At 43.7% G+C, this 26,082-nt stretch overlaps 1 protein-coding gene across 2 annotated transcripts; it reads left to right on the forward strand.

Moving 5' to 3' along the window:
- Positions 1-25,487, forward strand: mlphb (melanophilin b). Of its 2 annotated transcripts, XM_061793279.1 has the most exons (16): positions 1-73; positions 2,232-2,407; positions 10,145-10,366; positions 12,295-12,437; positions 17,050-17,091; positions 17,461-17,516; positions 17,631-17,723; positions 19,234-19,372; positions 19,455-19,705; positions 21,033-21,110; positions 21,201-21,500; positions 22,303-22,455; positions 22,534-22,602; positions 23,431-23,468; positions 23,807-23,889; positions 24,757-25,487. In XM_061793279.1, exons 2-16 carry the CDS (start codon positions 2,277-2,279, stop codon positions 24,804-24,806), a joined length of 1,848 nt encoding a protein of 615 aa, XP_061649263.1. In that variant the 5' UTR covers positions 1-73; positions 2,232-2,276; the 3' UTR covers positions 24,807-25,487. The 2 variants fall into 2 exon arrangements, with proteins under 2 accessions (XP_061649263.1, XP_061649264.1); XM_061793280.1 differs by lacking the exon at positions 23,807-23,889.
- The last annotated feature ends 595 nt before the right edge of the window (positions 25,488-26,082 follow it).

Here is a 26,082-nt window from a genome sequence, read left to right on the forward strand (position 1 = left end):
TGGCTTTTCCCCTACAGTCGGCTTGGTGTGCCTTCAGAGGAACCACCTCCTTTGAGGCTCCTCAGTCGACAAGGTAAGTGAGTTACAGGATGTCTCAGGATGTCAACATGTCATTGTTTGCTCTGCTTTTTATATCACCTTATGGCATTTGTAGTATTATATATACCCAATGTGTATGTTAAATGCACTTAACCCTCCTGATTATGTTAAGGGGTCATATTAAATCACTTTCAAATTTTAAAATCTTTAAAAAACATTTTTTAATAATAAATAGATAAATAGCATAATACTTTTTCTGCTGGCCTTCTTTGTGTTCTTTTTATTGTATATTTATATACTTTTATTTGCACAGACCTAACATGTCTACATATGCAGACCCATGAGCATTTATGCTATTGTCCATATTGGGTGTATTGTATTATAAATTATCATTGTGTCATCACATATCACAATCTGTCTGTCTATCTATCTATATATGATTTTAATATTTTCTTTAAAATGTACAGCTTTTAAAAAATGTTAATTGTACATATTGTATTAGAAATACAACTTATTGTATTTTTCTTAAAATACACTATTTTTAATTAAAATATACATCTTAAAATATAAATTATTTTCCCCCATCGTTCTGCTGGGGGACTTCAATGCTCACGTGGGTTCTCTGATGTGGGCTCTCCTATCTCTGGGGTTGAGGTCACCGAGGTGGTTAAAAAGCTCCTCGGTGGCAATGCCCTGGGGGTGGATGAGATTCGCCTGGAGTTCCTCAAGGCTCTGGATGTTCTGGGGCTGTCCTGGTTGACATGCCTCTGCAACATCGCCTGGACATCGGGGACAGTGCCTCTGGATTGGCAGACTGGGGTGGTGGTCCCCCTTTTTAAGAAGGGGGACCGGAGGGTGTGTTCCAACTACAGGGGGATCACACTCCTCAGCCTCCCTGGTAAGGTCTATTCAGGGGTGCTGGAGAGGAGGGTCCCTCAGGAAGTCAAATCTCAGATCCAGGAGGAGCAGTGTGGTTTTCGTCCTGGCCGTGGAACAGTGGACCAGCTCTACACCCTCAGCAGGGTTCGCCCAACCAGTCTACATGTGTTTTGTGAACTTGGAGAAGGCGTTCGACCGTGTCCCTCAGGGAGTCCTGTGGGGGGTGCTTCGGGAGTATGGAGTACCGAACCCCCTGATACGGGCTGTTCGGTCCCTGTACGACCGGAGTCAGAGTTTGGTCCGGATATCCGGCAGTAAGTCAGACTCATTCCCGGCGAGGGTTGGACTCCACCAAGGCTGCACTTTGTCACCAATTCTGTTCATAAATTTTATGGACAGAATTTCAAGGCGCAGCCGAGGTGTAGAGGGGGTCCGGTTTGGTGGCCTCAGTATTGCATCTCTGCTTTTTGCAGATGATGTGGTTCTGTTGGCTTCATCAAGCCGTGATCTCCAACTGGGATGAGAATCAGCACCTCCAAATCTGAGACCTCATTCGGAAAAGGGCGGCGTCCCCTCTCCAGGTCGGGGATGAGAACCTGCCCCAAGTGGAGGAGTTCAAGTATCTTGGGGTCTTGTTCACGAGTGAGGGAAGACTGGAACGGGAGATCGACAGGCTGATCGGTGCAGTGTCTGCAGTGATGTGGACTTTGTATCGGTCCATTGTGGTGAAGAAGGAGCTAAGCCGAAAAGCGAAGCTCTCAATTTTTACCGGTCAAGCTACGTTCCTACCCTCACCTATGGTCACGAGCTGTGGGTCATGACCGAAAGAACAAGATCCCAGATACAAGCGGCCGAAATGAGTTTCGTCCGCAGGGTGTCTGGGCTTTCCCTTAAAGATAGGGTGAGAAGCTCGGTCATCCGGGAGGGGCTCATAGTAGACCCGCTGCTCCTCCATATCGAGAGGACCCAGATCAGGTGGCTGGGGCATCTGATTCGGATGCCTCCTGGACAGCTTGTGTGTATACTACATTGAAAACTGTTAAATTGGATTTGTTATGGATATGCTGTATTTTTGCGCTGAGCCTGAAGGTTCGCTTAAAGGGATCTGTGTCTGGAATGCATTATCCCACCAAACAAATTGATATTGGGTCTTCCTGATAACACATGAAACTGTTGTGGCCATGCTATGACAAACAGATAAATTGGTGTGGTTTAACCACAAAATCAGTGACAGTGCAACACTGATGGATTATTATGTTTTCACTCGGTTTGTGATTTGAAATCCATATACCCTTCTTCTTGTCTCACCAAAGCCAAACAGCTGGCAAGCTGGCGAGCAGGTCTTTAAGGACCAATTCATGAGAATGCTGGGCACCATGACCGGCATGGAGTTGGATCTATCCAAGCTCACCGACGACGAGGCCAAGCACGTGTGGCAAGTTGTTCAGCGAGATTTCGACCTGAGGAAGAAAGAGGAAGACAGGCTTGGGTAACAAAGTTGATATAAATGCAGTGGTTTTGCTCTGATTGGAACATTTTTCACATGGAGCTCTTAAGCATTGGAACAGTAAAGTCAATTCCTTTTGCTGCAGATTGAAAACATTTGGTTTTGACATCCAAATATGATAACGAGACAAGAGATTAACATTTATTTTATTTAAAAGTATCAGAATCTGGTAAAATGCATGATCTCCTGGGTTTAAATGTAGCAATTTGCTTAAGCCATATAAAATGTTCCACTTCTTTCCCCTGATAAACATCTTTGTTGTGTTGTCCATGTGTTTTGGGTGCTGCATAATGAAGGATCTCCCTGTCAGTTTGGTTAAATTTTTCTTGAAATGGCAGATGACATGTTTCTATGGAGTTCAGAGCTAATTTTGCTGCACCCAATATTCACAAGTGCCCTCTTGTTTTATGGTTTCTCTCCGTACAGCTCTCAAAATGAGGTGTAACCAAGATGGCAACCAGAGTAAAAAAAAAAAAAAAAACATGCAATCATGAAGCTGAGAGAAGATGGAAAATCAATCAGAGCCGTTGTCTTGGCCATAGCCAGCACAACTATTTCTGCTACGGCATCCCAAAAAATAAAATAACTACTAGTGTACAGCAAAAAAAATATAAGAATCCGCTACACCACCCACCTATGTAAACAATCATCATTACCTAAAATCCATCCATCCATCCATTTTCTGAGCCGCTTATCCTCACAAGGGTCGCAGGAGTGCTCGAGCCTATCGCAACTATCATCGGGCAGGAGGCGAGGTACACCCTGAACTGGTTGCCAGCCAATCGCAGTCATTACCTAACAGTTATGGTTAAATAAAATCAAAGCAGAAGCTGCAAAGAAAACAATTGTGTAATCGTCTGACCATGAACAATGTGTTAGAAATTAACCTCTGGATGAGTTTCCTGCATGAAAAATCCGCAATTTTCTTGTTAAACATTGTTTTGTAGTCTGAAAATTTGAGTGGGAGTCCCTAATTGGATTCTCATGTTTCTTTATAACGCCCTTTTTTGCTGTGATATTTCCGCATGATGCTCAAGCGGTTCTAGGGGATTTTAGAAATATGCATCTTTGGAAAGATCGATCAATACATCAGTTCAGTAAGCGACAAAGAAGTCATTCTCGGCTTTCTGGAGTTTTTCTTGGGATTTTAGCGGCTTCAACTTGTGTCTTCAGTCTGCTTATACTGGTTACGTAAAAATGTGCTGTGGAATACAGGAGGATTAGATGTTCAAGATGGTTGTCCGGTCATAAAATGTATTTATTGGTCCTGTTATAGTTTCCTTGCTATTCAGACTATCAGGGGGTGAAGTGACTTTCCTTTTTCACCACGAGAAGTTGATTTTACACCAATTTACTCACATTATATATGCAATCGGAAATGCCTGCCTGCTCCCAGAAGAGCATCGCAGTCTGATTTGGATTGCACACAGAGATATAAGTAGTGTACTTTGACATTTTATTGAGTTAAGTGAACATTTTTGAATATACAATTTTTCCTGGCCTTACGTTCAGTGGAAAGGAGACAAAACAGACTCATTTGCGCTAAAAGGACACAGAGATGATCACTTCGGCTGTGAAAAAGCTGTTGCTTAAGTCTTTGCAGCTATTTGAGTCTAAGTGAAGGTTTAGCTGATGTCCTCACATTCCGGAGACTTGGCAGTTAAGCAAATAAAAAAAAAAAAAATACACTGCCTCCTTTAAATCAAATATTAAGGAGAGAGAACATTGCTTGACGGTTTTCTTCCTCCTGTCATGTCAAATCCTCAGGCCTAATTCGAGGGTCACATAATGCTGAAATGTGCAGCTACTGGTATCGCAGGACATCAAAATTGGATTGTTGAAAGCCCTCTTGTGGCTGTTGAGATCTGAATCAATCATCCACCATCCTGCTTCCGATTGGGTCTCATTTGGACAATTTCCCTAGTATAAGTAGGAGTCTGAGTATTAACGTCTAAGTATTATATTTGTGTGAAAAGGCTGCTTTAAAACAAAATAGCCAACTTCCTGTCATATACTGCCTGCAGTTACTTTCAGTGGTACCATGGCCCTTTTACCTCCCGTAAGTCACCCTATTCCTGGTTCCCTTTTTGACTCCTGTGTCTCCTTGTTCCAGTGTGTTTTCCCCCCGTGTTCCTGATCCACGTAATTCCTGCCGCCAAGCCAGCCGCCTGTCCTCACCACTGCCTGCCACCTGTCCACACCGCCGCCTGCGAACCCACCTAGGACCACCGCCATTACCTTTCATCAATAAACTATTCATCCTTTCATATCTGCCTCTGACTGCTCTTGGATCCGGCCACTTTCTATTCGTCTCAGAATACTTCGGCCATTATGGACCCAGCAACTCCGGAGGCACTGATGAACTCACTCACTCTCCAAGGAGCCCACATAGGAAAACAATAAAAGACTCTCCAAAAACTCACGGAATACCTCCTATCCCTCCTTTTCTTCGACGATGCTAGCTAACCCTACACCTGTAAGTACGCCTTCCAAGCCCGCAGCCTCAGCACCACCATGCCTCCTGTATAAAGACCCTCATGTTGCGCCGCCCGAGCCCTACTCCAGGGACCTAGGTGCATGTAGCCAGTTTCTACTCAATTGCTCACTCGTTTTCAACCTTCAACCATACAGTTATCCTACAGAACAATCCAAAGTAGCATATGTCACTAACCTCCTCCGCGGCTAAATGGTCGAATTCCTTATGGCTAAACTCCTCCCCAGTGCGCCACTCATTCAATTCCTTTTCCGATGAACTTGATAAAGTGTTCGATCACCCCGTTCAGGGCAAAGAAGCCACCCGTCGTCTCCTCACGCTCACGCAGGGTGCTAATTCTGCAGCAAAATATTCCGTAGAGTTCCGGATATTGGCGGGTGAATGTGGGTGGGATGACGGGGCACTTCGGGGGATTTTTTCCAATGACCTTTCCGAGCAGCTCAAGGATGAGCTAGCAGCCCGGGACGAGCCCTCCTCTCTCGAGGATCTTATCGGCCTTTCCATCCGGCTGGATAACAGACTGCGAGAACGTACACGAGAGAGCGGGGTTTGCTTGCGCAAAAACCCTCCCACTCCGAGCGCTGCGCCGTCAGCTTCACACCCGCCTCCCGCACAGTCTTCCGCCTTTCCGTCACTCCCCGTAGCCACTGAAGAGGCCATGCAAGTTGCTAAGATACGGTTAGATCCACAGGAGCGTCAGCGTCGTATCGCCCAGCGGCTGTGTATCTACTGCGGTCACACCGGTCACTTTATTTCCTCATTTCCCCTCCGGCCAAAAGACCAGGCTCACCGCAACCTGAGAGCGTCGTGGTGAGCCAAACCTCCATCCCTCAAGCTTTCCTTCTCGCATGACCGTTCCCTCTTGCATTATAGTTTCGGCTCTTAACACCCCCATCTTGCTCTGATTGATTCCGGTGCCGATGACAATTTCATTCATGAAGCCATAATTCACCAGCTCCAAATTACTCTCCAACTGCTTCCGTCTGCGAAGAAGGTCACAGCCCTGGATGGCCGTATCATCTCTTGTGTTACCCACCAAACTGTGCCATTCACCTTGCTTATTTCAGGAAATCACCGAGAAAACATTTCCCTTTTTGTTATCCCTTCTTCTGATACCCCATTAGTCTTTTGAATTCCCTGTCTTAAAAGACATAACCCCACCATAGACTGGACACACTTAGCCATCACCGGATGGAGCCATCACTGCCACTCACACTGCCTGCTCTCAGCTATACCTGACTCTCTGGCTTCCGGACTCATTCGACCTTCCTCTTCTCCAGTTGGGGCTGGCTTATTTTCTGTTGCAAAGAAAGACACCACTCCCCGCCCATGTATTGACCTCCGTGGTCTCAATGATATCACCATGAAGAATAAATCTCCGCTTCCCCTCATCGACCCCTCGTTTGAACCCCTCTGTCACGCCCAGGTATTCACAAAATGGGATCTACGGAATGCCTACCACCTCATCCGTATCCGAGAGGGGGACGAATGGAAGACCGCCTTCAATACCACTTCGAGTATCTTGTCATACCATTCGTTTTAACCAACGCCCCTGCAGTTTTCCAGACATTTATTACTGACGTCCTCCGTGACATGCTCAACCGGTTCGCATTTGTATACCTTCATGACATCCTCATTTTCTCCCACTCCCTCCTCCATGTACGCCAAGTCATTCAGCGTCTCCTTGAAAACCGGCTATATGTTAAACCTGAAAAGTGCAAATTCCACCTCTCCTCCATACACTTCCTGGGCTACGTCATCTCCAAAGGTCAACTACAACCCGACCCTGCCAAGTTCCAAGCAGTCGTTAACTGGCCCACTCCCACCACCCGCAAAGAACTACAATGTTTCCTTGGTTTCGCCAATTTCTACCGTCGGTTTATCCGTGATTACAGCAAGGTTGCTATTCCCCTCACTAGCCTCACATCCACTAGCTCCCTCTTTCGTTGGACCCCGGCAGCATCCCAAGCATTCAACCGACTCAAGACCCTGTTCACCAGTGTGCCCATTCTTCACCACCCCCGACCCCTCCCTCCAGTTTGTGGTCCTCTCGCAGCGGGACCCCACGACCCAGAAACTGCACCTCTGTGCCTTTTTTCCCGTCGTCTGTCCCCTGCCGAGAGGAACTACGATGTTCGCAACCGAGAGCTACTGGCCATTATATGGGCCTTGGAAGAGTGGAGGCACTGGTTGGAGGGGACTGAACAACCATTTATCAATTTCAATCTCTCCTTCCGTCCTGTCTCCAAAAACGGCAAACCTGATGCCCTGTCTCGACTTTACTCACCCGGGACACTCGGGAGTTCGTCCAAGCCTGCTCCGTCTGTGCCCGAGGGAAGTCTTCACACCTGCCCCCAGCTGGGCTGCTGCGTCCATTGCCTATCCCTAGCCGCCCTTGGTCCCATATCGCTCTGGACTTTGTTACCGGTCTACCTCCTTCTGAAGGTAACTCTGTCATTCTCACCATTGTCGATCGTTTTTCCAAATCTGTCCATTACATACCTCTCCCCAAGCTACCATCCACCTTCAAAACTACTGACCTCCTTGTCCAGCATGTCTTTAGACTCCACGGTATTCCCATCGATATTGTCTCTGACAGAGGTCCTCAGTTCTCATGCCTGGTGTGGAAGGAATTCTGTAAAGCGGTGGGCACGGCACCCAGCTTGTCATCGGGATATCATCCGCAGACCAACGGCCAGACAGAGTGGGCAAACCAATCCCGGAAATCAGCCCTCCGTTGTGTTGTCACACGCAACCTGGAGCTCATTCCTCCTGTGGATTGAGTACGCCCACAACTCCCTCACCAGTTCCGCTATCAGTATGTCCCCATTCATGGCTTGCTATGGTTACCAACCGCCATTGTTCAAGGAGCAGGAGCGGGCAGTGGCAGTCCCCGCAGTCAAGGATCATCTCCAGCGGATCCAGGCTGTATGGAATGACGTCCGTGCGGCATTGACCTGGTCCGCCGCACGGAACAAACAGCTTGCGGACCGTCATCGCGCCCCGACGCTGAATACAAGGTGGGCCAATCTGTCTGGCTTTCTTCTCATGACCTCCCACTTCAGACTGAATCCCGTAAACTCACTCCCCGTTTCATTGGTCCTTTCCTGATTACCAAAATTGTCAATCCCACTCCCGTCCGGTTGGAGCTTCCACTGTCCTTGAAAATTCACCAAACCTTCCACGTCTCGTTGCTTAAGCCTCTCTCCACCTGCGCCCTGAGCCCTCCGGCCGAACCCCCCTCCACCCTTCTGGATTATTGACGACCATCCGGCATTCACGGTGTCGAGCATCCTCGACGTGAGGCCTAGGGGGAGGGGGTTCCAGTACCTAGTTGACTGGGAAGGGTATGGGCCGGAGGAGTGGTCGTGGATTTCCCGGAAACTAATACTCGATCATAACCTTTTGGATGACTTCTACGCGGCTCACCCAGGGAAGCCTGGCAGGACGCCTGGAGGTGCCCGTTGAGAGGGGGGTACTGTCATATACTACCTGCAGTTACTTTCAGTGGTACCACGGCCCTTTTACCTCCCGTAAGTCACCCTATTCCTGGTTCCCTTTTTGACTCCTGTGTCTCCTTGTTCCAGTGTGTTTTCCCCCCATGTTCCTGATCCACGTAATTCCTGCCGCCAAGCCAGGCGCCTGTCCTCACCACTGCCTGCCACCTGTCCACACCGCCGCCTGCGAACCCACCTAGGACCACCGCCATTACCTTTCATCAATAAACTATTCATCCTTTCACATCTGCCTCCGACTGCTCTTGGATCCAGCCACTCTCTATTCGTGTCACTTCCTGTTCCATTTCAGGCATGAGACTTTTTCGTGTGTCCAGATACAATACCCATGTCCACCAAATTTCGTGTTGGTCAGGGAAGCTGGTATCGGGGGCTTTCCCTCCCCAGATATTCCAAGGGAAATTCACTTTTAAAAATGGCTGTTTCAAACCAAAATGGCCAACTTCCTGTTAAATATCGTCCATGTGTCCTGGAAATGTTTTTGTGCATCGAGTTATGATAGACATTTCCACCAAATTTCATGTTGATTGGGGATGCATTATTATTATTTTTAGCACCACTAAAGAAATTTGCCCCAAACTGTTTACTTTTTAAATCACATAAATGTTTATAAGCTCACTACTGTATTCAACCATGCAATCATTCTCATTTACTGCATCAGGGAGGCAATTAGTTTCCGAATTGTTTAACACTGTGATCGCTAAAAAAATAAAAATAAAACAGAGATTCGACCAGTCAAACTCATGACATAATGTGGCATCTATAATAAACCTAAATAGATACTAGCCCAAACCTAATGCTACCTAAGTAAAGAACAGGAAAACCTCAGCCTGAAAACAAGATGTTGTTTGCAGTATGCATCTCATTTAAATAATTCAATCCCATCTTGTTTACAGGATTTGTGTCAGATGTGATGTTTCAAATCAGGCCAGAATTACATGATTATTCATGGGGAGCAGCCAAATTTTCTAAGGTTTAGCAGGATAGTAACAAAGTAGTGTATTCGGTTTAACCTATTGATCTGGGCAATGATCTAATAACCTGGCCCTAAAGGAAAGCTAAATGAAAAACAAGCATCCTCTCATTCTTCCTGGGTGTTCTGCCAGATTCCACCTAATAAGTCCCTGTCTGATGTCTGTGACTATTTGCCTGTTTTTTCTTCTCTTTTTTTACTTTTGGGCCCAGTTCTGGGCACCGCATTTGCTCAAAGCACTGAAGTCATTCATAAAAGGAATACCGCCAAGTTACACTGAGGGAGAGGAAGGACATCTGTTTGAGTAACTCTTTTACTTGAATTCTCAAGACTTTTCAGTATAAAGCCTCACTGTGGTTCAAACAGCCACTTGCCACATGCGCTCTGCAGTAATTTACAGGAAGTGTTTGCAATGTTGAAATAAATTAAGTACACTGTACATTGTCATAGCCACATCTGTATTTTTTTGATGGGAAGAAAGCAACTGTAAAACTCAAAAAGTCCTCAATACAGTATTGAGTGCCTTGTACTGTATATGACTCTTTGTTTCTGAAAGGAAGAGAAAGTGAGATAAGGTCACAGCTTGACTAAACGTCATGCATGTGATGAAGGAACTACCCAAGAGAGAATCTTAAACATTCCCTACTGGCAGATGTGTATAGTTGAAATAACTCTGCTCATGACACTCTAATTTCCAACCAGTAAATATTAGATTTTGTTTTGTTGTTCTTCCCAAGAGAGCTCAAGACCAAGATTGAGCAAGAAGACTGTAAAAGAGAGATGCTGGATCATTGGGTGAATTTGACAAAGTCTCACTGCATTCGCTGTCTGAAAACGTTCAAGTTCCTGGTGAACAGCAGGCACAAGTGTCTGAACTGTCAGCTGAACATCTGCAGGTCCTGCAGCCGTTACAACAAAAAGGAGGACGGCTGGGTGTGTGATCCTTGTCACATGGCCAGGTAGGAAATGTTAAACTCTTTTCCGCCATATCATTTGGGAACTTGCTGGCCTTGAATCACAAGGAAAACTTTGGGGAAAAAAGTAATTTTCTCCCTTTGCACAATGGAAAATTAAAGCTGCAGGCACCAATTAATGGGCCCTCCCACCTGCTTTTTGATGGCAAATCTTTGAAATAATCATTAAACTTTGCCAACATTAGATTGTGTAGGAGAAGTTGCTTGGGAACTTACCCTTGCTCATCTGTCTTGGATGGGTGAACTCCCTATCAAGAGTCCATGATCAGTGAATCAGTGATCGGATGATCAGTGGCTCCTGCGCTCCCTTTTGCAGGGAAAATCCTGAAAATTCTCATCAAACTTTCACATCATCCTCTGCTAACATTAAATGGCATAAGCCCAAAAGAATAGCATTGCCCATCGATCGAGGATAGCAGATTATGATTTAGGCTCATTTGGCCAAATTTCCAAGTCCGGGTTTTGTCAAAGTAGGAGCCCTGGAATTGACCCAAAATGGCTATGCTTCAAACCAAAATGGCCAACTTGTTGAATTTTCGGCATAGGTCTTTGAGACTCTTCCATACGTCTTGTCCACCAAATTTTTCATTTTTATCGGTAAAAAAAGTGTAAGGGGCTATATATATATATATATATATATATATATATATATATATATATATATATATATATATATATATATATATATATATATATATATATATATATATATATATATATATATATATATATATATATATATATATATATATTAGGGCGGCACGGTGGGCGACTGGTTAGCACATCTGCCTCACAATTCTGAGGACCCGGGTTCAAATCCGGCCTCGCCTGTGTGGAGTTTGCATCTTCTCCCCGTGCCTGTGTGGGTTTTCTCTGGGTATTCTGGTTTCCTCCCACATCCCAAAAACATGCATGTTAGGTTAATTGAGGGTTCCAAATTGCCTGTAGGTGTGAATGTGAGTGCGAATGGTTGTCTGTTTACATGTGCCCTGCGATTGGCTCACGATCAGTTCAGGGTGTACCCTGCCTCTCGCCCAGAGTCAGCTGAGATAGACTCCAGTTCGCCCGCGACCCTAATGAGGATAAGCAGTATGGAAAATGAATGAATATATATCATTATTATTATCAAAACTTGATGCCAACCTACACCCACATTGGATTGCGTAGGCAAAAATGCTCATCTGTCTAGGATAGCTTCTGATTTCAGCGAATTCCCAAGTCAAAGTTTGTCAAAGTACAAGTCCTGGAATTGGCTCCATATGGCTGCTTGGTGTAATGAGTAGGCTTTTGGGTGGCCATGTATGGTTTTCGGCCTGGTGCAGGGCCAACTTAGGTTAATGAAGTCTGGTGAGTTTGTATGTGTCTGAAACATTCTGCAAGACTGCATTTTCAACGTGATTTTGTGGTTTTTATTTAATTTATCTGTTTCCAAGACTCGTCGCTGATAAGATCTTTCAACCAGAATCTGGAAAGTGTAAATCTTATTTCACATGATAGATTACACATTACAGACTTTACCACAACAGCAGCCAATAGTGATTTTAGACTTCTTCTGCTTGCTTGTTTACCAGTCCATCCATCCATCCATTTTCTGAGCCGCTTCTCCTCACTATCATTGGGCAGGAGGCGGGGTACACCCTGAACTGGTTGCCAGCCAATCGCAGGGCACATACAAACAAACAACCATTCGCTCTCACATTCATGCATGTTTTTGGAATGTGGAAGGAAACCGGAGTGCCCGGAGAAAACCCACCCAGGCACGGGGAGAACATGCAAACTCCACACAGGCGGGGCAGGGGATTGAATCCCGGTCCTCAGAACTGTGAGGCAGACGCTCTAACCAGTCGGCCACCGTGCCGCCTGTTTACCAGTCATTCCCTGAAAATTTGTAAACCCTGTATTGTTTCCAAAAGGGTCCTCAAGATTAGCACACTGGAATGGTACCATGAGAACCTGCGTGAGCGCTTTGAGCATTTCGGCAGCACCAAGGTGATGAGATCGCTCTTCAAAAGACTCAGTGGAAATAACACATACTCTTCTGATGATGACGATGCAAGTGAGTAATCATTATCCATCCATTTTCTATTGCGCTTCTCCTCATTAGGGTCTCGAGTGAGCTGGAGTCTAATGACCGAGCTAAACCATGGACTGGTCACCACCCAATGGCAGGGCGGTACTCGGTATTCATTCATTTTCCCTACCGCTTATCCTCACTAGAGTCGCGGGCGTGCTGGAGCCAATCCCAGCTATCTTCTGGGGAGAGGTGGAGTACACCCTGAACTGGTTGCCAGCCAATCGCAAGGCACATTGACACCTACGGGGAATTTAGAATCCATTTTTTTCATCACATGTTTTTGGGATGTGGGAGGAAACCGGAGTACTCGGAGAAAACCCACGCAGGCATGGGGAGAACATGCAAACTCCACAAAGGCGAGGCCGGATTTGAAGGTCCTCAGAACTGTGAGGCAGACGTGCTAACCAGTCGTTCATCATGCCGCCGCACTCAGTATCGATAGAGTGAATTATGTTTTGAGTGACACATAGGTCATCTAATTGGTGTTGAAATTACGGAGCTATGTGAAAATCTGCAGGAAGTCAAATAAAAGTGGCACTCAGCAAACACTTTCACAGCTTTTCAGCAGAGAGACTGACTCTCACCAGCTGAATCAAATTTCTTGGCAATCAATGGTGAAAATCCAGGGTTTTGGGAGTCAGTTGCCAAGTGGAAAAGAAAACAGATTGATTGTTTCAATGCTCTGTTTCAGGGGTGCAGTGGACCACCAGATCCAGCAGTTGTCTTTTTTCTTATAGTTAAATTTTATAATCCATCCATTTACTGTATCAATTTTCTACCACTTGTTCAGGGTGACATGGGACCGCAGCTGACTTTGACCAAGAGTTGGGGTATTCGAATACATTATAGACAACCAATCATTCAGTCTCACATTAACTAAAATGTGTAATAGTAATGTTATTCTGAAAAACACCCATGCCAGATGACAGACATTATTTAACAGCTGGATGCAGTACTGTAACTTCAGTTTGGCGAAGCATCACCATGACAAATAGCACAATGGTCAAAATCAAAACAATTTTGCATTTGTGAAAAAACACCATGGGAAAGAAATGACGTCCACCCATCCAGGTCCCAAGGACTTATAGAAATACTAATGGGGGATGACTGAAGCTACTCAAGGAGCTAACACCTCCAAAAAGCCAATGTGATTTGCGTGAGTGTCTTCATTCTTGTGACATGGAGTCAGTTTTTTTTTGGATAACAAGTCACACGTTAGCAGTCTGCCAAATCTCTGATGGGATTTAATCTTTTCCATCTTTTCCTGTTTCCACCCCATTCTGGCTCTTCACAGCTGCAGTCACAGTATTAGTAGTGTCTTGGAGCAAGCCTCACAGTCACCTTTTTTTTTCTGCTTTATTTTGAAATTATGAAGTACAAATACTTGGTTCCTGTACTTAAGTAGAATACTCTACTTAAGTGGAATACTTAATTATTTTTTATGAGAACTTACTTTTTCATCATCTGTGGATGATGACACAATGTAAAAATCAGATCGAGAGAGATAAAGTCAACCGCGGTTGAGATCTTGATTGATTGAGTGAGGTCTGCGGGACTTATAAAGTGGGAAAACAGGGACAGCAGAGACATGGAGGAAAGTAAACCACGGAGTATTGATGATGGCACCAGATTCAGAAAAGCAAGATAATCCCCATCCATGGCCTTACAGTATTTAAGATAATTGTTTGATGTTCTTGGCTCCAAGAATGATACGTGGCAAATACGTTGTGCCTTGTGCCAGCCTAAAAACCACTGATCATTTTACACATGTACCCCTATTGGGTATATACTGACATTTTTTTTTTAAATGACAAAAAGGTTTGTTGTTTTTTTGTGTTGTTGAAAACTGCAAACATTCCCTTTAAATAAAGGAATCAAATTAGTACTTACTGTACTTACATTAGTACAAATCAGTCTTTTTCAACACCTGTTCCTCTACTTGAGTATGGAATGTGAGTAATTTTGTCATCTCTGGGACTAACCAAGGGACACTCTATTGTGACGAAACTACGATCGCCATTTCTGCACCCTTTGTTGACTTGGAGTTGATGAATTTTACATCCATCCATCCATCCATTTTCTGAGCCGCTTCTCCTCACTTGGGTCGCGGGCGTGCTGGAGCCTATCCCAGCAATCATCGGGCAGGAGGCGGGGTACACCCTGAACTGGTTGCCAGCCAATCGCAGGGCACATACAAACAAACAACATTCGCACTCACATTCACACCTACGGGCAATTTAGAGTCCCCAATTAATGCATGTTTTTGGGATGTGGGAGGAAACCGGAGTGCCCGGAGAAAACCCACGCAGGCACGGGGAGAACATGCAAACTCCACACAGGCGGGGCCGGGGATTGAACCCGGCTCCTCAGAACTGTGAGGCTGACAGTCTAACCAGTTGTCCACCGTGCCGCCTGAACTTTACATAACCCTGCCAATATGTCAAAACTGAGCACGCAAATCAAGCATCCTTGTGAGATCATCGATACGCAAGTGAATTATGAAGATGCAGCTGTGTCCCGGTACTGCTTAGACTGAGTCACGCGGTTGGGGAGGGATGCAGAGTGAGTTTCGGTTGGCAGGGCTTAGCTGAGCAGACCTTGTGATCGTCCAGTCACATGTCTGCTTGGGAATGATACAATCTGCTCCCAAAAGAAAACTAAACTTCTATAATCTTTGTTGAGATGAAATCGGTTTTGGAGTGAAGTGGTTACAAAATACAAAACCAAATTAATTAGACAGAATGCAATTACATTCCCAAAAACAAATATACAGTGATCACCGGCTGCGCTAAAGCAGACATTCATGTGACTGCAGGGATTAAATGCAATTTGCATGACTTCACACGTTTGCTGTGCTTTCATGCTCTGTGCTTTCTTTTGTGGTCCATTGGGCCCCAAAAGCTTTGAGGGTATGTGTCATAATTTTTCACTTGGAAAGTTGAAAAAAAAAAATGCCCCCAAAACCAATGTTACAGGTAGGCATGAAACTGGGTGGAAATTGGATGTCTATCATAACAGGACACATGAAAAAGTCTGAAGAACCTATGCCCGAAATCAAACAGGGGTTAGCCACTTTGGCTGAAAGCAAGAATTTCAGAGCCTTTACTTTGACTAATTACCACTAGGGAGTTCGCCCAAATGAGTCTGAATTGAAAGCAGGTATTCTAGGCACATGAGGGACGCTATTGTTTTTTTTTTGTTTGTTTGGTTTTTTTTTGTCCTGTTCGGCTGTTAGGTCAAGCAGAATGGAATATCTGTATCCCTTTTATGCCTTAACAGTTTTACTGTGTCACAGTGGATTTTTTAAGATTCCGCTGTGGTATTATAATTGAGGTTTATTGAGAATCAGACTTGATCAGTCGAACAGAACAAAGTTTCTAGAAGGGAGAGAGAAACAAAGACAAAGCACTAATTGTAAACAGGATGAGAGAAGTAAATCATTACCCTATCTACAACAATGAAACATTAAATATGAGTGTTGCATGGGGCTGTAGTGCTACACCCTGTGAGGGAAGGACAGGACAAGATAGAACAGGACAAGGACAGGAGAAGAAGCATTCAGGACAAGGGTCGTGAACCCGACTGTGCAACTGAAGTGTGGTGGCAGACTGTACAACTGAAGTGTGGTGGCATTAATTATGTGAATTATATAAGTCTACAGGACGAGAGTATAAGTGAGGGGATACACAAGCGATTTGCATATTCATGAGTTATTTGTCGCAGTAAGTGCGTGATCCTACACCCAGTGAAAGAGTCCTAGGGGTGTGTGTCTGCGAAAACATGCAAGTGAATTGATACCATTTTACATGCACAAAGACTGAAAGAAGTATCCTGTAATTGTTGTGGCCGCACTGCGGCGGCTGAGGACCCCACCAATCAATCGGTACGTGTCATCATAAAGGAGCACAAAGTATTTGTCATTTGTGTTTTGTTCAACTAAATTGTCTGAAAAGAAGGGGCATGGGGCATGGTGGAATTATGGTTTGCTTGTCACAATTCAGAGGTTCCGGGTTTGAATCTTGACTCCTGCCTTCCCGTGTGAAGTTTGCACTCTAGCACATTTCAAATGCATGCATCATTTTAGTGCGTAAATTGTCCATAGGTGTGAAAGTAAATGTGAACGGTTGTTTGTCTTTGTTTCCTGTACTTGACTGGCCACTAGTCCAAGGTGTACTTGGACTAGACTTGCCCAAAAGTAATCTTAAGTTAACAGAAGACTTTAAATTCTCCAAAGTGTGAGTGTGAATGATTGTTTGTCTATACCTATATGTACCCTGCGACTGACTGGGAACCAGTCCAAGGTGTACCCTGCTTCTCTTGCCCAAAAGTCAGTTGACTTAATTGAAGACTCTAAATTGTCTAAAGGTGTGATTGTGAGTGTGAATGCTTGTTTTTTATAGGTGCCCTGCGATTGGCTGGATACCAGTTCAGTTTGTACCCAACCTCTCACCCACAAAAGCAGCTGAGATAGGCTCCAGCTCACCCACAACGATAATGAGGACAAACACTGTAGAAAGTGGATGTTCAGTTTGTTGGCTATAAAAGACAACGACATAGTACAGGGTAAATCATCCCTTTTTGTATTTTTCCACAGATCATCGAAAACACAATACGCAGAGCAACCCCGAAGTCCACAGTAAGTAGATCCAGAGATCATTTGTCTATTGATTGGTCTACAAGATCAATGTTTCCAACTCCATGAACCATTCGTCCCTTAAGGAGACATATTGCGCAATTTAGTTCAAATTTAAATCAGTTCCCAGGTGTCATAATGAAAGGTCTTTTACATTCTGCTTAAAATACACAAAAGATCAATAGTGACAGCGAACTTAATATCCACTTGTAACACTTTCATTTTCGGAGGGCACACACCACCCACTGCACGGCTAGGATTTTGTCCCCATGACAACCGGAGACAAAGTCTTGCCATTAAACACAAGGTCAACCAAATACTTCCTACTGTCAAAACTATATGGATGCACTGATTAAATTTTTTCTCTACCAGGCCTTGGATTTGATGACAGTTGTATGGATGCTGCAGATTCACAACACTATAACCAGGTGCATGAGACTTCAGAATCTAGGAGGTCATGGTGGAGTTCTTCCATCTATTACAATTTTTGACTTAATAAAATCATTCTTCATGTTTTTTTTTATTCTTTCTGCTCCCCCCAGATGAAAAAAAACAAAAGGCGTCTCACTGTTGACCCCATCGATTTTGGCCTGGACTGTGACTATGTTGCCAAACCGAGACGACACTCTCACCAGGTATGTGCTGTGCAACCACATCTAGTCTTAAATCGAACTCATCTGCATGACACCGTGCATGAGTTCCACTTTTTGTTGCAGCTTCAGTCACTAGGCCTGAATCACTAATATGCAGATTTCTTGAATTTTTTATTTTTTTTTGTATCCTTCTATGAAAGGAATCTCAACCAAATTTCATGTGTTGGGGGGCAAAAAAATTTTTTTTTCAAATTTTCCAAACAATGAACAGTGGACAACTGGTTAGCACATCTGCCTCACAGTTCTGAGGACTGGGGTTCAAATCCCGGCCCCGCCTGTGTGTAGTTTGCATGTTCTCCCTGTCCCTGTGTGGGTTTTCTCCAGGCACTCCAGTTTCCTCCCACATCCCAAAAACATGCGTAGTAGGTTAATTGAAGACTCTAAATTGGCCGTAGGTGTGAATGTGAGTGCGAATGGTTGTTTGTTTCTATGTGCCCTGCGATTGGCTGGCAACCAGTTCAGGGTGTACCCCGCCTCTCGCCAAAAGATAGCTGGGATAGGCTCCAGCACACCCGTGACCCTAGTGAGGATATGCGGTACAGAAAATGGATGAATGGGGAATCCTTGAAATAATCATGCTTCGCCCACATTAGATGACACAGGCAAAAACGTTGGGAAATGTATTGTCGCTCATGTGTCTAGGATCCCTGCTACCAATTAGAGCTCATTTGGACAAATTCACGAGTAGGAGTTCGTCAAAGTACAAGCTCTGGAATTTGTCCAAAATGGCTATAATTCAAACCTAAATGACAGACTTCCTGTTCAATGTCACACGTGTTCTTGAGAATTTTTTGTGTGTCCTGTAATGATAGTGTCATGAACATGGTTAGGGCGACGGCGAGGAACGCAAGGCAAGAACATGGTGGACCCAATTGCAGGGAAGCAGGGAGGCAAGGCAGGAGTGCGGGAATCTCAAAATAATAATATTTAATCACAATGATAAAACAACAGGCGACTATGACAACTGCGACTATGACAAAACAACTGGCGACTATGACATGGCAAGACGTGACAACGACAATGAACCGAAAGAACCCAGGGAACTAAATACAAACAAATTGACGAGACAACGAGGAACACCTGGACAAGACACGAGTGGCTGGAGAGAGCTGATTGGTCGACACAAAATAGACGAGAACAGGTGGACACAACAACCTAATGAGCACACGACAAACATGGAACACAGGAAAACATGGAACAAAACTAAACACAACCCAAACCCAAAACACAGACCATGACAGATAGATATGCCCACCCAATTTCGTGTTGATCAGTGAAACTGGTGTCGGGTGCTATTTTTTTAATTTAATTTCTAGGGGTTGCAACTGAGTGAACTTTGGGAACCCTAAAATACACACTTTTGCCAGATACCAAATAATGGTGGCTCGCATCCTTCAAAACTTGCTTCCATTAATTTATGCATCAGGAGTTCTACATTTATCTGTAACACAAGTTTGAGAGAAATTTCAAATATTTTACGTGTTCCTTGTAGAATCCAGGCTCTGTTGACATCATGATGATGAATGGTGGCGTGAGGGAGTCTGACATGGCTTCTGTTTTCCATCAATTTTTGAAAGAGCAACGCAAGGGTCTGGATGTTGGGTCTGACCCTAGCTTTACTTCACAACAAGGTAAAGAGTGGAGAAAAGTGTAGGATGAAAATGTCTTTGGAGATGATTTGGCCTCATGTGTGCACCTATGTTCTTTTTCTAGATGACATTGTGTACTTGGACAACCAAACCTTTCCGTCTCCCTGCATGTCCCGACTCAGCTACTCTTCTTGTGGCAGTGGGAGTGCCGGGGGACCTCGGGGAGGTGGCAGCAGCTACTTCCTAGCCTCTGATGATGTTGACTCAGAGGAGGGCGATGATTTCAGACAGGCCAGCACGGTCTACCAGGCTCATTTGGGAACCTGTGACCACATTTCCCAGGAGAGTCTCAACTACTCCAACCACCCACCACAGGTCAACTCTCCTTCACGATCCAGCCGTCTATTTTTTATGCCACTTGTCCTCATTAGGGTTGAGCTGTAGCCTATCCTTGTTGATTTTGGTCCAAGAGAAGTGGCGTATACCCTGGATTGGTTGCTGGTCAATCCCAGCACACATAATGTGTAGGCAAACAACCATTCACACTCACATTTACACCGATGGACAATTAGTCTTCAGCTAAGTTGCAGGGCACACATTCACACTTACATTCACACCATCTTGGGTCATTTGAAGACAATTTAGTCTTGAATCTTCAAATGACCTAGTATGGCTTTTGGCAAAAGAAGTGAGGTACTTCCTGGCCTGGTCACTCGTCAGTGAAAGGGCACACGTAGAAAAACGACCATTCACACTCACATTTACAGCGATGGACAATTTGGAGTCCTCTGTTATCCTGGCTGACTTTTGCCAAGAAAATTGAGGTACAGTGCATCCTGGACTGGTTGGCAGTCAATCGCAGGGCACATACAGACAAACAACCATTCACACTCACATTCACACAAATGGGAATTTTAAGTCTTCAATTTGAATAACTTTTTTAGGTATGTAAGAGGAAAACTCACACTTTCTGATAAAAGGACCTCACTGTATGTTATCACAAGCTATGGCTTCTTTCTACAGTGTGTATCTTGTGTCATGGTCAATTTGTCTCGCAGCGAGCTGGGCAGCACAAAGGAAACACAAACCGATTCCAGACCTGTCAGTCATCAAAGATTGTTGTGAATGCTAACATTGGCTGCAATATCCGTTCATACTCAAATAACCTCTCCAATTTCAAGCGGCGAGGAGGAAAGCTCAGGGTAAACAGACTGAGCCGCACTTTAAAACCAAAAAATGGCAGGGAAAAAACGGTTTTATTAGGAGATTTATTTCACTTTTTTTTAATCACAGTTTATTCAATTCCTGGTCCTGGTTCATGTAATTGAGCCACTCCCCCCACCCTCTTCTGCGGGGTCAGCGGTGAGTATGCTCATTAGGATTGCAGGTGAGCTGGAGCCTATCCCAGCTGACTTTGTGCGAGAGCCGATGTCTGGTCATCGGTCAATCACAGGGCACATCTAGAGAACCAACCATTCACATTTCTAGGGCTATTTAGAGTCTTCTGTGAACCTAACATGTATGTTTTGGGAATGTGGGAGGAAGCCGTGGTGCCTGAGGTGAACGAACATGCAAATGACGAGATTCGAAATCTGAATCCCAGAACTGTGAGGCAGACGTGCTAACCACTATTTCACGGTGCTGCCCCTATCGTGTCCATAGTTTTCTATTTGTGTTCCTCCTTCATAATCTTGTTCTGCAGATCACTGACCTGAACAGACCAATGTCAGCCATCGAGAGCCTTTTAAGCCGCTTGCAGATCACTGTGACCTCCGACCCGGTAAATACTCTATTATGGTTCTCTGAGAAGAACAATCCTCTATACGTTGTAACTTTCTACATAGAGCGCGGTTCATTGTTGCTCTGGCAGGACATCAAGTCTCCTCACATCCAAGACGACAACTCTCCTCTTCCCGGGTGGGAGGACGCGGACATAGAGGAGCATCAACTCAGACAAAAGCTGATCGCAATGGCGGGCGACATAAGCGACCACAGCCTGAGTTCTGATGAGGAAGACTCCAACCGGTCACTTGTCTCCCAAGAGATCTTGGCATCAGAGATAGCGACAAGTCGAGAAGGAGACAAAAAATCCACCAAAGTACCTTCTAGACCTACTTCCAGAACAAGTGTGGGGGTCCCCAGAATGGATGAGCTGACAAACTCTCAGAAGGTAGGGATCCATTTGGACAAAAGCTCAATGCCAAAAACAGGGGAGAATCTCAGAAATTGGAACATACTGGTCATACCCACTAGGCTCCATTAACAAGGCGGTTTGGCTCAAGTGGTAGAGTGGTCATCTCCCATCCCTCAAGGGTGTAGGTTTTATACCCAGTCCCCCCAGTGACCTTGTCGAAGAACTTGACTTCACTCTGATGGAAATAGTGTAGCTCTTCATCTGAAAATATAGTGATTATTACACTCGGTCGAAAACACTCGTTCTTTAGAAACTTGAAATTTTTAAAGATGCTGTCTTTCAAGTTTGCAGAAAGATTGTGTAAAATAACACTGACTGCGTAGCCCAATAAGCTCCTGTATTAAACAGCTACAAGTTCGTACATATATTAAAAATGTTTGAGTCTCTTAAATTACTCTTACGAACAGGCCCATATTTCACTCTGACCAGGTAAATTTGGGAGAAAATATAGATGAGGTCATCATTATTTTATTATATGAACGCTGCGATATTTTTTCTCAGCTGTTTGGGCTAGACTGCAATAGGGTCAATAAATCTACGCCACACATAAAGAGCGAAGCATATACTGTACACTTGAGTTCATTGATAAAACCTTAACCCCACTGTGATTGAGGTACAGCAGTGAGAGGTCATCACATGGAGTTGATACACCAACCACAATTGTTAATTTTTGTCAGCACTTCGACTCACCTGGTTTTATTCTGCTCAATGATGCAACACCACAGGATATATGGATTTACCGTTTTATATTATGTGTTTGTCTCTTTTTTTTCTGTAGACAGACCGTTCAACAGAAAGCCTGGAGACTAAGTGGCACACCCAAGGGGATGGCTCAAAGTCAGGTTTCAAGGGTTCAACGGTGTTACTATTTTTTGAGCTGGAGGACAAAATTGCTCAAGCTGCTGCTGATGTTCAGAACACACAGACTCAGGTGAGCATAACATTTACCATCCCAAAGGCTTTTTTCCAGTACTAAGCACTGTGCCCAGGTCTTTCTTTCTATTCAAAGGTGTCGTACATTGAAAACAAGATTGCCGCTCTCAACCCTGGCGGTGTGCCGCTGGAGAAAAGACAAAAGGTAATGACGCTGGATTTCAGTGGTGTTTATTACAAACTAAAGAGCCAAGTTTGCAGTGGAGGGGAACAAACAATCTGCTGTGTCCTAGGATAATTCTTGGTCTGCTGTACACAAAGGATATTATAGCGCAAAACCAAAAGTGTAGACAATAAACATCTATTCATATGTTAAGATTGTTTACAAAATCCCCCTTCAGACCAGAACAATGCATTTTTAACATAACACTTCTTTAACTGATACTCCTATGTGGTTGTCTTACAGCAGAATTTTCCCCATTAACTCCCAAAATGTTTACTATTGTGTGTTTTCATCTACTGGAGGAGCGCCCTCTACCTCCAAATGTGCCTTTTATATATATATAGATTCAATACATTTGCATTTGATCTTTAAGAACAGTTTTTTAAGACATTTATTTAGGTAAAAATTTTATTTTACTTATGTGCAGTTCATTTTCAATAAATCATTATTTAAGTAACAGTTAATTTCCAATATTTAAGCACAGTGTTGATGTTCAAAGTGTGTATAGTGTTACAGTGGATTAAATATATTTTTCAGGAATAAAACCTCTGCCACGTTTTTGATGAAGAGTAATTTTACAATCCGACTATAGTTTAATGTTGCTCACGATGGTGGTACTTGTAGAGCTAAGTATTTTTTTTAGGTAGTACATTTGGTGTAAAAAGTTTGAGAACCACTTAGGGGATGAGAGTTTGGGTTAGAGTTAAGGTTTAGGATGCAGGTAAGGGGTTAGGGGTTAATGTGAGTGGTTATGATTTAGGACAAGGGTTTCCTCACATCCTCTCATTTTTCCTCTTTCATCTTCTATAGTCTGGAGTCCTGCTAAGAACGAGAAGACTTTCCCACAAGTAAGAACCAAGAATTTTACCAGCCTAGAGCATGATTAAAGGGGCTTTGTGCTTCTCTAGAAAAAAACATCTAAACCTCGTTAAACCCAAAAAACATGATGAACTCTTTTGTTTGCTTTAAGTGCATTCTGTTGGATAAAAATTTTCACTCTGGAGTAGCATTCCCAAAGGACATTGAGCCTGTAAACACAGTATGTTTTATGGCGTTAGTGTGAGCTGTTAAGTTTTATCTATCAAGCTTTGGTGTTGACCACCAGGAAGCTCAAAAGTTGCCCTGCTTTTGGTCCCTGTTCAACCACCAGGATGTACCATGTACGGTAGTTGTTGTATATTTCCAGGCCAGATGGACACGCTTGCAAGGAACTACAGAGGCTCTCTGACCACTGCGGTGGTCATACCCAAGACCAGGGCAATATGTGCGGTATGTCCCCTCCATGTGGTGCAAAGCACACAGAAGGATTCATCCATCCATCCACCCATTTTCATCTTAAATAATCATAGCCTTGAAAGTAGATTTTAGTTCAGCAAGCATCAAAGGGATTTTTTACACCTTTTCTATGTTCTATAAACTGTTTTTTTTTTTTTTTGGAGACACTTAATGTGAAAGGCGGACCAGCCTCAACAGACGATGTTAAGGGAAGATTGTGAGAAGACAATAACACGAATTAAAGCTGTAAGCGACAACAAACAAAAAAAACACCTTTTTCTTAGCGAATCATAGTAATGATAAAAAAAATCTGTCTAGGATACCTTCTTCCGATTGGGTCTCATTTGGGCAAATTCCCTGGTACAGTGGTGCCTTGAGATTCAAGTTGAATTTGTTCCATGAGCACGTTCGTAACTCAAAATATCCAACATCTATTCTCAATACTGCTTATCCTGGTCAGGGCCACGGGCCACTGGAGCCTATCCCAGCTGACTGCTGGAAAAAAGCAGACTACAGTTAGTTGCAGGGCACATATAGCCACGGACAACCATTCGCACCATCAGTGAGTGGGAAATTAACCCACGCTTCCTGCACCTAGTATAAGTCTGTAAGAATACACCACTATACCATCAGTGACTGCAACCCATCAGCTTGCTGATATCAATGGAAAATGCCAATCTGTTCCAGCCTCCCCCCAAAACAAATATTTTTGTAATGTGTTTTTCAACAATATTGTACTTTAGAAAAACATACAGACTAAAATGTTCATCTGCTGCTGCCCTCAGATATGTTCCTGCTCCAGATTCATCGCCTTAGAAAATTGCTCTTGTCACTGTTGTGTCTATTCTCTCTTTCTTGCAGACAGTGGTAATGAAACGGGACTCATGAGGAGAAGACTCAGCCTTGTGTGAGATTTCATGCAAAGACAAAGAATGCAACAATTGACCCTCCTGTCAGTGTTTTGTTTGTCTCTTTAGTGTGCCAAAATGTTCATGGGTCAATTTTGACACATTGTTGCATGTTTCACCATCAAATATTTTTGCTCACCTTTTAGCCCCTTGTGTCATTGCTGGGACAATATTTTTCATATATTTTAGTATGTAAATTCCAAAATCCATCCATCCATTTTCTGTAGCGCTTATCCTCACTAGGGTCGCGGGCGTGCTGGAGCCTATCGCAGCTAACTGCGGGCAGGAGACGGGGTATACCTAGAACTGGTCGCTCGCCAATCACAGAAAGTCCCAAATATTTTTTTTATATATTATAAAAGAAGGAAAAGCATGGCTGGCAGAAGATTTTTTTCTGCATTTTGGAATTATTAACATGCAACATAAGAGGAGAGTTGATCTAAAACAAGTAAAACCAATATAGAACGCATTTAACTGACATTCATATTTGTTTTTGGCTTTCCTATACACTGTATACACTTTTATATAATTTCATGCTATTTTACTGTTACTGATTTTGTGTCATTTTATGCATTAACATTCCTTGTATTGTTTGTCTTGATAAAATTACAGAAAAATAATCATTTAATGTTCTCTTGAATCTGTTTGCACCTTGTGATCCCATAAAGATCTTGAGTGATTATTCGCCACGTGTTCTGGTTTTTCTGTATGTCTTTCTTTAATTGCATTACATTTTTAGCAGCATCCCCCCCAAACTTTTGCCGTTGTTATGGTGAAATAAGATGAGCTATAAAGCTCACAAGAATTCCCCAGATATGTGGAAGAAGGAGGCGGAGGAGAGATGATCTGGCATTCGTCACCCACGGCGAAAGTTTACACAGCAGCAGCTGCGAGGAAAGACAATGTTTGGATGGCACACTGATATACTCACCATGAAATTGCTGACTCATTAAAACATTTACATGACACTATAATAGCCAGGCTCATACACAAACAACAAATACTTCTGCTACTACATACTACTACATACCACCAATACTTCTACTTCTGCTACTATAGCTACATTACACTACTATTCCTACTACGAATAATACGAACATTACAACGAATACTTCTGCTACATCTACTACTGTTATTACACAACTACTACTACCTACTACTACTACTACTGATAATAATAATAATAATATAATAATAATACTATTACTTCTTATAGCGACTACTATCAGTATTAGTTCTACCTGTGACTTCACCAGATATTACTACATACTACTACATC

Source organism: Phyllopteryx taeniolatus, chromosome 12 (genome assembly GCF_024500385.1).
Source record: "Phyllopteryx taeniolatus isolate TA_2022b chromosome 12, UOR_Ptae_1.2, whole genome shotgun sequence".
Taxonomy (NCBI): Eukaryota; Metazoa; Chordata; class Actinopteri; order Syngnathiformes; family Syngnathidae; genus Phyllopteryx; species Phyllopteryx taeniolatus.

What these genes read in the sequence shown, in the direction of transcription:
- mlphb (XM_061793279.1), top strand. Translation starts at nt 2,277, where the DNA reads ATGAGAATGCTGGGCACCATGACCGGCATGGAGTTGGATCTATCCAAG. An exon ending in ATTCACAACACTATAACCAG is followed by an intron (nt 17,517 to 17,630) that starts GTGCATGAGACT and finishes TGCTCCCCCCAG; the next exon opens with ATGAAAAAAAACAAAAGGCG. An exon ending in AGACCAGGGCAATATGTGCG is followed by an intron (nt 23,890 to 24,756) that starts GTATGTCCCCTC and finishes TCTTTCTTGCAG; the next exon opens with ACAGTGGTAATGAAACGGGA.